Raw genomic sequence first — 15,470 nt, 5'->3', positions numbered from 1 at the left:
GAAAAGAGGAAAAGGGCCTCTACAAAACTTGTAGGGGGAAAGAAAGTGGAGTTTACTGGGATAAATACAAGAAAATGCAGAAACAAACAAAAAGGATGATCCAAGGGAGACCTGGGAAAGTACATAACAGATGAGGTGAAGCTTAACAGCAAACAAATCTTTCAGTACCACAATACAGAGTGGGCAGTCAGCAAGAGCCGGAAACCATAAAACACACAAATGCGTTTGAAACTGAAAATAAGCATAAAATGGTAAATATTCTGAATGACTACTTCCTCAAAGCATTCACAACAGAAGACATGAGCAACATGCCGTTTACAGACATATCTCAGAAATAAAATCAATGGTTTCATTGTAAAATGAGATGGATCTCTGAGATACATTAAAAGGCCTCAAAATAAATAAATACAGTCCCAGATACAAATGGTTTTATCCCAGAATACCAAGAGATACTAACTACAATTTTTATGGAGTCAATGGACACTAGGGAGGTAAAACTAGACTGGAAACAGGCAAATATGACATACATATTCAAAAATAATGACAAAACAAATACAGGCAACTGCATTTATTCCATGTAAAATAATGGAATTGATTATTCAGCAGAAATGTATGGATCACCTTTATAACAATAACCTAATTAATAGCAGTCAACATGGATTGAGAAGAAGTCCTACCTGATCAACTTTATTGATTTTTTTTTGAGGAAATCACAACCATGACTGTGATAATCTCAATGACATGGTTTACCTGGATTACCAAAGATCATTGATAATGTTCCACATGAAAGGCTATAGATTAAACTAAAAGCTGTGGGGTTTCAGGGTGAACTTTGGAAACTGTCTGAAGAGTGGGAAAAAATTGCCAGAGTGAGGGGGGATGGTGCTGGATACGGAGTAGGGTGCCTTCCAACCTCAGTACCGGGACCAAATCATAAATGACCTGGTTTCAGAAATGCAATGCAAAGTGACCAAATTTGCAAATGTTACCATTCCACGAGATGTGCTTGTTCAGAAGAGAGAACCCAGGAATTAAAGAATTGGATAAGATATGCAAGTGGGCAAAGCAAAGGCAGGTGGAATTTAATGCAGACACATGTAAAGTGCTACACAGAGGAAGGAAAAATAGACAACAGATGCACTTTAAGAATGGTTTTGGAATAGTTAAGGGTAAAGCTGAAAGGAGCCTAGGTTTGTTAGTAGACTCAATGTTAAGCATATTCAACTAATGAAGAGCAGCAAGAAACAATATCAATAAGATGTTCAACTACACAAACAAAACAATCAAATATAAGTCAGAGGAGATGATGCACTGGTCAGATGGCACCTTGAATGCTGTATCTAGTTCTGATCACAGCAAAACAAAAATAAACTTTCAAGTATTAAAAGCAGTGCAGAGAAGAACAATGAAGCTGGCTCCCCAGTATCAAGGATCTCCATTATGAGGAATTTGGGCTTTTCAGTCTTGAAAGGAAGTGTGCCAGAGGTGTTCTTTTTTAAATTTAGGTATGGGATGTGGGCGTTGCTGGCAAGGCCAGCATTTATTGCCCATCTGCAATGGCTCGAGAAGGTAATGGTGAACCACCCGCTTGAACCGTGCAATCAGTGTGGTGTAGTGCTGTTAGGCAAGGAGTTCCAGGATTTTTTCCCAGATGCAATGAAGGAACGGTAATATATTTCCAAGTCAGGACGGTGTGTAACTTGGAGGGGAACTTGCAGGTGGTGGTCTCCTCACAAATCTGATACTCTTTTTCTTGTAGGTTGTAGAGATCTCAGGTTTAGATGTTGTTTCGAAGAAGCCTTGATTAGATGCTGCAGTGCATCTTGTAATTGGTTCACATTGCAGCCACGGTGTGCTGCTGGTGGAGCAGTATAAAAGACTGTTAAGGGTATAGAAAAAGGAGTGGAACTAGGACACAGACTCAGACTAGTATAAGACAATTTTAGGACTGGTGCCAGGAAACTCGTCTTCATAAAAAAGGGCTGGATTTTGTTCTACCTCAGGCATCGGATTCCATAGCGGGGGTGGGGGGGCCTGAAGATGCCTCCACACACCCTGACGCCGAGAGGACCCACCTCAATACTACTGTCGGTGGAGAGGCCTCGTGGTGGCCCCCCCCCCCCCATCGTTGGGCGACGGGACCCCAATTTGAATATTTAAATGAATTAAAATCAATTAATGAAGCGCACATCGCCACCTGACGTCCTGCCACAATCTTCGGCCCGGTGACTGGCACTCTGGAAAACGAGGCACCACACAGGTGGGGAGGGTAGAGGAGGTAAGTTTATCAGTGCGGTTGGGGTGGGGGGGGGGCGGGGGAAATGGGGTCAAATAAATGTCATGTGTGTGGGGGATGGTGGGAAGGGTTATAGTTGAAAGTTTCTGCAGTTTTGGTGGGGGAAGGGCAAATAATTAATTTAATTCTTATTGGGGGTTGGGAGAGGGGCAAAAGAGATGTATTTATTTATTTAAATTCACTTTACCTTTAAATATTTAAATTAGCCAGTAGGACAAATAGCCCTTTAAAAATGGCGTCAGCGCCTGCGCACAGGCAGCTGATGCCATTGTCGGGGATGGATAGCACGCCCCCTCCACGTGATCGAGGGGGTGGGGCAGCCCATCCCAGCTATTCAAATGAGCTGCCACGCTTAGAATCGCAGCGGCTCCATGACATATTTTTGCCCGCAGCCGATTTCGATAGCGGTAACATAAAATTCAGTCCAAAGAGTGATCAACACAAGAAAGATACTTCTAGGTAGAGCAGTGGATGCAATATTCCTGGAATCGTTTGAGAAACAATTGTTTGCTATCATGGGGGCATATTAGGATCTCTGTTGATGCATGCACGAAGATGGGTTAAATGGTCTTCCCCCTGCATAACTGAATGGCGATCAAGTATTGCAGGAGTTAAATCCACTGTACAGAAAATCAAATTGAGTAATATGTTGCTTTAATTAATTCCTTCTTTCACAGATGTCCCGTTTTTATTTTAAAGCTTGAAAGAGATACAGTAAAGCCATGAAGGAAGCAAGCTCCCATCATATAATTAAAAAGTTTCAAAATTCCTAGTGTGGTTATAGTCATTCAAGTGACTCGCAAAACAAGGAAATTCAACTTGTTCAACAATTGAACATTGTTTTACTTCATAAAAAGCTTCTTATTGCAGAGTGTTCCACAGTATGTTTCCAAGTGAACACATTACTGCATAAAGCATGGATAACAATTGCAAGCATTGTTTGAACACCAGCACTTTCAAACTGTCTTAGTAGAACTCATTTAATATTAGAAAACTGCCTTTTTTTAACGTGAGAGCAAGTTGTTTGAGTCAGTCAGCTTAATGGGGCTACCCAAGAGTACGACCTGACTTTTTAACTGGATAATGTTCTTCACTATAAAAGGAGATTCTGCAATCTCATGCTCCCAGGACAGCACCACATCACAGTAAGTGCTGGTCTGTGTAATGATCCCTTAGCAGATTACAAAAATGTATGCATGTATTCATTTTATTCTCTCTTCCTCTCCAATTTTTTCCACTAGTATCCTGAATGTGTAAACTCATGCTGCAGTATGGTTCCAGATGTCAGGCCACTGTATGAGACGTCCCCCAAATGATGATTCTTCTCAAGACCTCAGCACAAAATTGGGAGCGGTAGCACCTGTAGTTTGGGTGCTACAGGTGATGTCTGGAGGGCAGGCAGATCATGACATTAATCAGCACACAAGCTGATTTGACGCCACCACTGCCATTTTGGAGCTCAATACTCCAGCTACTCTCTTACCCTCGCAGAGGTAAACACATGTTCAGCAGAAAGAAGGAGCCATCAGTGCTATTTAATGGGATCAATTATTTACAGGTTAGTTGGTTGATTTCTTCTGGCTGTTGCTTTGATTCCACAAGTGTTGGTGCTTTCTATGGTTGTTTAAATTTGCAAAAGTTTACAGGGAGTGGAAAGGCTGAAAGGCTTGGTCCTGACTTCAAGGCCTTTGCACAAACCAACTGCTCCAAGACATGGGTGCACTGGTAATCAATCCCCCTGGAATATAGCATGAGTTGAAGAATGAATAGAGACTACACAGAGCAGGACAAGCTGCTGGAAGAGGGAGGAAGAGGTTGAGAAGGACTTTCAGCTCTCACTGAAATATGTCCACTGCTGTAGCTAAATCTCACAGCAGGGTAAGGACTGCTTTGTCAGTAGCTGTGAAGGTGACTGTGCTATGAACTTTTAGGCACTGGCTCCTTCCAAGCTAAAACAGGAGACATTTACAACATCTTGCAATTTGCATTTCACTGTTGTGTAAGGGAAGTCATTGATGCTTTTTATCCAAAGACAGCCAACTACATTTTGTTCTCTCGTCGGAGAAAAGTAGGCAGAGCAAGCACTTGGCTTTACTAGGATTGCAGCTTCCTCATGGTGAAGGTTGCTATTGACTGCATGCATATCATTTTGCAGGTGCCGCATGTCAACTCTGTCCTAAACTGGCACTGTAAGGGATTCCAGTCCCTCAATGCCCAGTTGGTATGTGACCATAAGTACAGAATCATTCAAGTCAATGTCCGGTATCCTGGCAGCAGTCATGATGCTTTTATTCTGTGGCAGTCTGCTGTGCCAGTTGCATTTGAGCCACCACAGCAAACAACAGGGTGTCTACTGGGCAACAAGCACTATCCTTTGACAACATGGCTGATGGTTCCAGTTCACAACTAATGCATATGTATACAGCATGCATACATTGAAAGCTGTGCTGCCAGACAAAATGTAATAGAGCAGTCCATTGGCATGCTAATGCACACTTCCGCTGCCTGGACTGCCCTGAAGTCCTGCAGTACTTGGCAGAACAGGTATCGAGACTCGTGGTGGTCCGCTGCATGCTGCGCAACCTCGTCATCATGAGGGGACAGCCCTTGGCCCTTGCCCCAGCTGATAGAAGGGACATAAGGAAGTGGTGGGGGAGGAGGAGGAGAAGGTAGAGGAAGAGAAAAGGAAACTAGAAAGTCCCTCTCTGTCTGGGCTGTCCGTGAAGAATACATCGAGTATGATGCTGGTAACTGCGACCACAATTTCCGATTCACCAACAGTCCAGCACCTTACCTTACTTTCCTTCTCTTTTTAACCATTACAGCATCCGCTTGACAACAACGCAAAAATAAAAAACCACAAAATAAACATTCCAAATCAAATTTATCAAATCAAATCTAGTACCCATCTTCCATGTGCCATTGTCTGTCCTAGTGCTCCTATGCAGTGCTACCCCAGTGGCTGCACCATGGTTGGCAGAGAGCTACTGACTTTCAGTGGACAAGACTGCAGATGACCTCAAGGGCCTCTGGCTCTAGAAGGCTCGGATTCAGACTGCACCATCTCAGCATGGGTGGCAGCAGCCTTGGCTGGCTGACGTGAAAAAGCATGGGCGCAGGCAGAGTGACAGTTGTGGGAAGATGCATGCTGTCTTCTTGAGAGTGAACAGCAGATTCGCGCTCCATGGAGCCACTGTCACTTGTCTGGGACAAATTACTGGAATGCTGCAACACCCTGCAAGCACCTTTGCATACTGTGCCATGATGGCAGCAGTCTGAGCCTGTATGGCAGCAAGCTGAATTTGCATGACAGCAGTCTGAGCTTGCATGGCAGCAAGCTGACCTTGTTCAACTTCCGACTGAGCTTCCACTACAGCAATAAGACTTCAGATGGCTTCTGCTTGTGCTGCATTGCAACAATGACATTGGCAATCAGACACTGCATCATGGTTGGGTCCATATGTCTGTTGATGCACTTCCATGCAAGAAAGCATGAGCTCCAAGCTCTGTGCAAAACATGTGCCAAATTGGTGCTGCACTCCTTCATGCTCCTTGAGGTTGACTGCAGGTTTTCTGATAGGTATGCACAACAAAATGCATGGTGCATTGGGAAGCCTATCAGTGTTCTCCTGTAGGGTGGCGCATTGAAGTGCTCATCTGAGTCCTCTGCAGCACATCTCGTGTGCGACCTCGCTCTCTGGTGAGCTGGCACCTGTACGATCTTTGCCCCTTGCACTGGGTGCAAGTCACTCGTGCCTGGTGTCTCACCACATGCAAATCCTGCTTCTATACTATCCTTTAAATTATGTGCAGTGCCAATATCTGAGCTAGTGGCGGAGAGTATGAAATAGAGTGATGGTGAGTCTTCATCATTGTCTTCTTGCTTTTCCTCTACTGCCCGGCTAGGCTGCACTTCTTGGATTGAATTTAGTAAACTGGCCACAGGTCCTGGCAGTATACCCAGAAGTGGACACCGTTGCCGCTCACCACGTGCGCAGTTGGCCCACCACAATCATTTCCCATTTGTTTTGTCTTATAAAGGTTCTGAGTTATTGAAGTTAACTTTCATTGTGTAAAATGCTAATTCTTTCATGCCTTGTGAGATGCTGACTTCATCCATCCCCTTAGTGGGCTGCCAGTGTAGGCACAGTCCCCCTTTGGTAAGCGTCTCACATGGGCCACAGCGCATGGTTAACCCGGGCGCTATGCATGGAACACAAATAGAAAGGAGGTGACAGATTGAATGCATTGAGGTGAGTCTTTATTGATTTCATTCAGAGGCCACATGGCATCTGGAAGCCAGTAAGTAGGAGACTGTCTCTTGCTTCCTTTGCCCGTTGTTCAAGGGGTTCAACATTCAGTGCTGCCTGCTTATCACCCTCCTCCAAGTCAGGATGGTGTGTGACTTGGAGGGGAACTTGCAGGTGGTGATGTTCCCATCCATTTGCTGCCCTTGTCCTTCTAGTTGGGAGAGGTTGCAGGTTTGGAAGGTGCTGTCTAAGGAGCCTCGGTGCATTGCTGCAGTGCATCTTGTAGATGGTACACACTGCTGCCACTGTGCATCGGTGGTGGAGGGAGTGAATGTTTGTAGATGGGGTGCCGATCAAGCAGGCTGCTTTGTCCTGGATGGTGTCGAGCTTCTTGAGTGTTGTTGGAGTTGCACCCATCCAGGCAAGTGGAGAGTATGCCATCACACTCCTGACTTGTGCCTTGTAGATGGTGGACAGGCTTTGAGGAGTCAGGAGGTGAGTTACTCACGATTCCTAGCCTCTGACCTGCTCTTGTAGCCATGGTATTTATATGGCTACTCCAGTTCAGTTTCCGGTCAATGGTAGCCCCTAGGATGTTGATAGTGGGGGATTCACCGATGGTAATGCCATTGAATGTCAAGGGAAGATGGTTAGATTCTCTCTTGTTGGAGATGGTCATTGCCTGGCACGTGTGACGCGAATGTTACTTGCCACTTATCAGCCCAAGCCTGGATATTACCCAGGTCTTGCTGCATTTCTACACGGACTGCTTCAGTATCTGAGGAGTCACGAATGGTACTGAACATTGTGCAATCAGCAGCGAACATCCCCACTTCTGACCTTATGATTGAAGGAGGATCATTGATGAAGCAGCTGAAGACGGTTGGGCCCAGGACACTACCCTGAGGAACTCCTGCAGTGATGTCCTGGAGCCCAGATGATTGAGCTCCAACAACCACAACCATCTTCCTTTGTGCAAGGTATGACTCCAGCCAGCAGAGTTGCCTTGGCAACTTTGCCTTAGCTAGTCCTTCCTCGTTGATGGCCCTCAGTGCCCACCCTTACTGATAGCCAACTTCTTACCTGATTGCATGGCCACCAGTGCAGACCACCTGAGACCAAGACCACCACCCCCCCCGCTGCCCCGCCCCGTGCAGAACCCACAGCACTGCAGGCCGACAATGGCCTCCTCTGCTCCCCTCTTCCACTTCCAGTGCTGGTCATGGCTGCCTACCTATCACAGCACTGAGGCCTTGCCTCGGAGCCACCAGCTTTCAACAGCCAAGCATCCAAAGGCACATGAGGGCCGACTGTCGTCCACTTAATTCCAAGCCCCCTATTGAATTGCTTTCATTTACATGCGAATGTATTATAAGTAACTGTTCTACAATATAGAAACATAGAAAATAGGAGCAGGAGTAGGCCATTCGGCCCTTCGAGCCTGCTCCGCCATTCATTATGATCATGGCTGATCATCCAACTCAATAACCTGGTCCCGCTTTCCCCCCATATCCTTTGATCCCTTTCGCCCCAAGAGCTATATCTAACTCCTTCTTGAAAACATACAATGTTTTGGCCTCAACTGCTTTCTGTGGGAGCGAATTCCACAGGCTCACCACTCTCTGGGTGAAGAAATTTCTCCTTATCTCAGTCCTGAAAGGTTTACCCCGTATCCTTCGACTATGACCCCTGGTTCTGGACTCCCTCATCATCGGGAACATCCTTCCTGCATCTACCCTGCCAAGTCCTGTTAGAATTTTATAGGTTTCTATGAGATCCCTCTCCTCACTCTTCTGAACTCCAGCGAATATAATCCTGACCGACTCAATCTCTCCTCATATGTCAGTACCCGCCATTCCAGGAATCAGTCTGGTAAACCTTTGCTGCACTCCCTCTAACGCAAGAACATCCTTCCTCAGATAAGGAGACCAAAACTGCACACAATATTCCAGGTGTGGCCTCACCAAGGCCCTGTATAATTGCAGCAAGGCATCCCTGCTCTTGTACTTGAATCCTCTCACTGTGAAGGCCAACATACCATTTGCCTTTTTTACCGCCTGTTGCACCTGCATGCTTACCTTCAGAGACTTGTGTACAAGAACACCCAGGTCTCGTTGCATTCCCCCCTCTCAGTTTGTAGCCAGATAATAATCTGTTTTCCTGTTTTTGCTACCAAAGTGGATAACCTCACATTTATCCACATTATACTGCATCTGCCATGTATTTGCCCACTCACTCAACTTGTCCAAATCACCCTGAAGCCTGTCTACATCCTCCTCACAACTCATCCTCCTCACAACTCACCCTCCCACCCAGTTTTGTGTCATCTGCAAATTTGGAGATATTACATTTAGTTCCCTCATCTAAATCATTAATATATATTGTGAATAGCTGGGATAATATAAATGGCGGTCTCAGTGCGTCGGGGCGGCAACACCGCCTTGGTGCTTTCCTGCTGCTGACTAAGTCTGGAACCGATGTCACGACATTGGGTTTTCGGGCGGATGTGTCCGACGCTATTCTCTGGCCCTCCCCCCACACCTCCATTCCTGCTCCAAACGGGCGCACTAAATCCAGTCCCTTGTGTGGCTAAAAGGAGGAAAGCACAACGAAAATTTATTGCACAGGGAGCGGGGCAAGTACAAGGTACATGCTTATGCCTTCTGCGGCTTATACATCAGAAGACAGAGTGGGATGAAGGGAGGTGGAATGTGAGAAGGAGGATTATGTATGAGGATAGCATCATCGTTGATGGTTTCAGCCCCTCTGCTGGCCACAGTCTCAGTAATGGGCATCCCAATAATAGCTAGCACTATCTCCTCCACTGGAGACAGGACATGCAGACATGCCAGTCCCCATTCCAGTTAGCTCCTGTCGCCTCAGGTTGAGTGCATCCTGTCCTGCAACAGGGAGGGAAATGTTTCAGTGAGTGTTGAGAAATTTGTTTGGATGATATGGCTTTCATGATTGAATTGCTGGCAGTGTGTATTAGCTGTGAGATTTGGGTGTGAGGCTTGCAGCTGTGCTAAGTTTGTAAGGTTGCATTGAAGTAAATGAATCTTAGGTATGAGTCTTGATTGATAGAGATTGTTGGTGAGTGATGGGAGTGTGGTGAATTGAGGAGTGTCTGAGGAGAGTGGTGCAGTTGGTATAATATGGCATTTGAAGAAGCATTTCCTGACCTTAACCACTCATGAGAGGTCATTAAACATCTTGCGGCACTGCATCCAGATCCTTGCGGCTTGACTCCTGCAATTGATTTCCATGGCTATCTGCTCCCACTGCCTTCTGAGTATGTTCCTGGATGACCTCCTTACCCCTTGCAGATACATGACATCCGTCCTACTTTCCACCTCCTCCCTCAAGGCCTCCAGTGTAGTGTCCAAAAACCTTGGAACCCACCCTCTCCCATGTTGCGCTATTATTCAATATTTCACAGGTCAGATTCACTTCCTGCATGACTGCCAGCACCTGCACAAGCCACAATGCACCTCCCCTTGAAGAGGTGCAGGCTAGCTTTAACTGGTTTATTCATTTAAGATATTGGCACCCTGCTCAGGCATCTAGCCAATTAACAACACAGTTAGCACTGGCTGGACACAGAAATGATATGGACACTTGAAGTTGGCATGCTGGCTGCTTTGCAGTCAATCGGCAGGGATTAATCACGCATCACGATTCCAATTCCTGTTTTCGGGGGCTATTGATTTAGCACCTTTGTGTCAGCAAACTATTTGATCATTGCAGTATGACAGCAGACTTGTTAACCATCCTTACTAAACATCCAGACACTCGCATTTTTTAACAGGATCAGGGCAAGAACTCAAGCTTATTAGCTGCCTCGATCAACCTTGGACTTGTTACTATTTTTTTTAATTCTTTTCATGGGATGTGGGTGTCGCTGGCAAGGCCAACATTTGTTGCCCATCCCTAATTGCCCTTCAGAAGGTCGCAGTCAGCTGCCTTCTTGAACCGCTGCAGTCCATCCAGTGTAGGTATGACCACAGTGCCAGTAGGGAGGGAGCTCCAGGATTCTGATCTAGCGATCAAGTCAGGATGGTGTGTGACTTGTAGGGGAACTTGTAGATGGTGGTGTTCCTACGTATCTGCTGCCCTTGTCCTTCTAGGTGGAAGAGGTCATGGATTTGGAAGGTGTCGTCAAGGGAGGCATGATGAGTTGCTGCAGTGCATCTTGTTTATAGTACACACTGCTGCCACTGTGCCTCGGTGTTAGAGGGAGCGATTGTTTAAAGTGGTGGATGGGGTGCCAATCAAGCGGGCTACTTTGCCCTCAGTGGTGTCAAGCTTCCTGAGTGGTGTTGGAGCCACACTCATCCAGGCAAATTAGCACAGACTATTGTTAGTACTTGGGAATATTCTGTTTCTTCTCACATAGTACACCACCACCCCACTCCCCCACCCCCGCAATTAAAGTATGGGGAAAGTTTTCACAACTTCAATTTAATCTTTCCCTTTTTGTTTAGAAAGTACATTAAAAATATTAATAATTAATACTGCTAGTCACACCTCCTCCAACACAACTTTTGAGAGATGAAAGTAATATAATAACCCAACAGTAATGCTGTATTACCGTACAGATGGGAATGTGCGCAGTACAATTAAAAAAAAGTGGTGGAGTTCTTTTGCTTTAATTATGAAAATCCATGGACTTTCTTATAAAGAAAATATTCTTGCTCACAAACAACACATTTGGAGTTATATTACTATTTTCTTTCTTGCAAGGTCCACCTTACCGTGATCGTTTTGGCGTCAGATTATCATATTCCACTTGATGTTTTAGTGGAATAAGTGGTCGGATAGCATCAAGCATTGGCAGACGACTTGGCTCATTTATCACCAATTTAAGGTCTCCAACCAGAACAGGGAGATCCATAGATCTGAGAGACAGAGAAACAAAAAAGTTAGCTAGAGATACACCAATTCATGTTCTGCTTCTATTTTTCCCATTTTATCGCATCCACTTATCAGATCACTTCACCCTTCTCCAGCTTTTTCTGTCTCTTTGAACATTTATGTTTATAGTGTCAATTGATTCAATAACGATCGTTTCACTCGTTAGCACAAAGGGATACTGTCTCATTGGTACTTCCCCATCCCACCAGTTTTTTCACAATGACATATTCATTGTGTGCAGAGGGAACATGCATATATATAGATACATTTTCACAGATACATTAAAGCCACTGTGAAGTTATTTAGTATCCAACTATGTTTCAGAATAACTTATAATTAGTCACTTTTTTATTGATAACTTTCATTCACAACTTTAAGCCATCCAGATTTAGGGCGGCACAGTGGCGCAGTGGTTAGCACTGCAGCCTCACAGCTCCAGTGACCTGGGTTCGATTCCGGGTACTGCCTGTGTGGAGTTTGCAAGTTCTCCCTGTGTCTGCGTGGGTTTTCTCCGGGTGCTCCGGTTTCCTCCCACAAGCCAAAAAGACTTGCAGGTTGATAGGTAAATTGGCCATTATAAATTGTCACTAGTATAGGTAGGTGGTAGGGAAATATAGGGACAGGTGGGGATGTTTGGTAGGAATATGGGATTAGTGTAGGATTAGTATAAATGGGTGGTTGATGTTCGGCACAGACTCGGTGGGCCGAAGGGCCTGTTTCAGTGCTGTATCTCTAATCTAATCTAATCTAGATTATTCCTGGTCAATTCAGCAATTCAGTATCATGAAAATAAAATTCAAGGTCGGAAAACTGACACCAGAGGGAAAGCCTGGCAAAGATGCTGGTATATCAATATTTTTCCTATATTTGATTTGTGTCTTGAGTATATGACACAACATAAACTCTATTCAGGAATGGGCTCGAGGGCCCGCATGGTCCATCCCTGCTCCTGTTTCTTATGTTAGGAGAATTTCTTTTTAGGCAATGGATTGTTAGAACATGGAATAACATATCAGGAAGGGTAGTGGAATCAGAATTCATAATATTTAAAAGGAATTAGATGAATTAGAGAATTAAAATTTTTTAAGAGTATGGGAAAAGGACAGGGGAATATGACTAGCTGAATAAAAAGCAAAAAATACAGATGTTGGAAATCTAAAAAAAAACAGAAAATACTGAAAGCACTCGGCAGTTCAGTCAGCAGTTGTGGACAGAACACATCAGTTAAAGTTTTAGGTGCCGGCCTTTCAACAGAACTATAAAAAGCTTACAGATGAACAGCATTTCAAAAGCAATAGAACAAAGGGAAAAAGGAAGAGAATTTTTTTTTTTAAAAAGGAGCTGTTTGACGAAATTGATTGAGTTTCTCAGTGGTGGAAATGCCAACTTGGCATCCAGGGATTTGAAAAATTATAGCCAGAATCATAACTGGGTATTTAGATTTGAATTGCCCAACACAAAGGTGTCAAATGGTAATAAAAATGACATGAGATTCAGTTTATTTCTTTAATTAAATTCACAGATAAAATTTAAAATATATTTCATAAAATCATAAAATTTTCAAGGAAAATATGTAAAACAGGATACAATGTACTGGTACACCAATGCACTGTATAATGCAGTGTTCAAACACCGGTTCACCCCACATTTCTCAATCTCAACCTTTGCACAACAGATATGTCAAGGGTAGACCGGGCCCCTTCCCATAGCGACAAAGTGGGATTGGAGGACAAGTCACCTCAGACTACCTCTTAGTGTCAACTTCAATAAGTGGAAGCAAGCTGCCCACCTGCCCAGTTACGTACAAAAGCATAGTAGACAAGTAACGAACTGAACTCGAATGGAGTCATTCTTTAAATCGAACAAACTATTTTTCAAAGTAAATCAAATCCAATCATTGCTTGAAAATACTTAAACTGTCAACATTACTGTACTTTACAGGTACAGTAATCTTGCAAATTTGAAATTTGAGAAGTGTTAAAATTAACATCTTTTCACTATCGATCAGTTACCATTCTAAATAATTTTACATGACAGTATGCTTTGAAATCACAGTTGATTTCAGAAAGATAGTAATTATCTCTAATTTCTTAATGTGTAATGATTTCTTTCTTCCACCCACCCCGCCCTGTCAGCCAACACACCTCACCCTCCTTTTTTAGGCTCTAAACAGTGTGTCATCAAAGCATTATAATCAATTCCAGTCTGTAAGTGACAAAGTTCATAACAGGGCGAAGGACTGAATTTTGGGATGAGATCATGGTTAGCTAAAGGATTCAGTCAGTGGTTGGCAGAGATAGAGGTAGCTGTTGGTCAGGGGTCAGTTTAAGAAAGCTTAGAGTCCAGAAGTATGATCATTAACCCCCTCGCAGCATTTTGTTACAGTCCAGCTAACTTCATTTATGAAAATTTTCACAACTATTTTCAGTTGCTATTTCAAAGAATATCAAATATCTTGTCACAAAGTGTGGGATGTGGAAAAATACTAAATAAATAAAAAGGCAGAGAAAATGGAAGTTATTATGTTATTGCTGTGAATTTCAGTAACCTAGCACAGGCAGTAAATTATTAAGAACTGCTGATTCACAGATGATGCAAACACTGCAGGGCTTTGCTTTATGAATGGCAAAAGCAATTAGACAAACCTCAATGAAACTGAATCGGAAAAGACCACTGAGAAACAACACCGGTCCTCTCTACAAAGATCACATGGAAACTTTGCCAACGTCTACATTTCAGTTTCTTTTGTGCTTCCTTTATTCATGTAATGAATGGAAACAATATATCTTACAAAACATTTCTGTGGCACTAGAAAACTAATAACCCATTTCATTTTATGTAGAATAAAGTTCCACAATTCTCCTTGCATTTTTGTCATGTTGTGGTTTAAACATTTAGCACCAAAGTATTCAGACTTATTCTTTGAGTTGGGAGGTAAGGTTTAAAATATTCTTATTACATTTTCTAATTTCATAATTCATGCTGTACGTTGTGATTGTGCAACAATATGATTGCAATATATTTTATATAAAGTAATTAGTTACTGCATATTGTTTATTGGTCTACATCTGAAATAAGGTTGGAATTTATACAGGTACTGGTTTATGATTAGTACGAGCTTAAAGCTATGTACAGGTCATTGATTCAAATTATGTCACCAGCTCTACAAACTGTCAGAGAAAGTGGAGTTTTGCACATGTGTAAAGCTTTACTGCAAGATATCCAAATGGCAATTAGGTTTTAATCTTGGCAGGGAGTCAGCAGCTCTCTGCTAACATTAAAAGGGTATCAACTGAAGTGTAAAATGTTTCCATATAATGTAATGGACCCTTTAGAACTCAACTTTTAAACTGAATTCAAATTACCATGGTGGTAATTTGGTCCAGGCTACTGGACTACTAAACAATAACATAACCATTACACTACCATATCCCTACAGCAGCAAATTAATAGCCCAGAAGCATTCAAACACATGTTGATACAAATCTTTATCAATATGCTCAAGTATTCCAACTTTCACAGTATATTATTTCCTCAGCACGTACTGTAAATATCTGTTAATTATAAATGTTAATTTCAACGATGCATCTCTGCTTGTAAAAATACTGACGAGTCATAACTGATAATTACCATCTTATTCAGCTCTTTTTACGTTTATACCAGCATTAATGCTCCACAGTTAAAAAATAAATTTGAGCTTCCCCAATTACTCAATTGGTAAATTCATTACCCTGTGTTGTACTGAGCTATAGAGACCAGGAGAGGACTGAAGCTGTGTTGAGCTACCTGATCTACAAATAGTTTTACAACTGTGGACTAGTGGGGGGTGCACTGGGAAGGGGGGGAAGTTAGCCATTATTCGTACTCAAGACCACTATCCAGTGGCTTTTTCCAAGAAACATGAAGGAATGTATGTCAGATGAGGAGGTAGGATAAGAGTCAGCTGGGATGAAACGCCCCCACACAGCTGAATTCTGAGCTAACATCTACTATACACAAAGGTTCACAAA

The 15,470-nt window shown here is 43.3% G+C and overlaps 1 protein-coding gene across 6 annotated transcripts in view; it reads right to left on the bottom strand.

Annotated features, from left to right (window-relative positions):
• The window catches only part of ush1c (Usher syndrome 1C), a 309,503-nt gene that overhangs the window by 249,768 nt on the left and 44,265 nt on the right, over positions 1 to 15,470 (bottom strand). For all 6 annotated transcript variants that reach the window (XM_068046233.1, XM_068046236.1, XM_068046237.1 and 3 more), the window contains exon 3: positions 11,301 to 11,444. In XM_068046233.1, the coding sequence (XP_067902334.1) occupies positions 11,301 to 11,444 (144 nt within the window). The remainder of the gene's footprint in view (positions 1 to 11,300; positions 11,445 to 15,470) is intronic.

The sequence above is a fragment of the Heterodontus francisci genome, chromosome 14 (assembly GCF_036365525.1).
Source record: "Heterodontus francisci isolate sHetFra1 chromosome 14, sHetFra1.hap1, whole genome shotgun sequence".
NCBI lineage: Eukaryota > Metazoa > Chordata > Chondrichthyes > Heterodontiformes > Heterodontidae > Heterodontus > Heterodontus francisci.
This window is presented reverse-complemented; position numbering and strand designations above follow the sequence as displayed.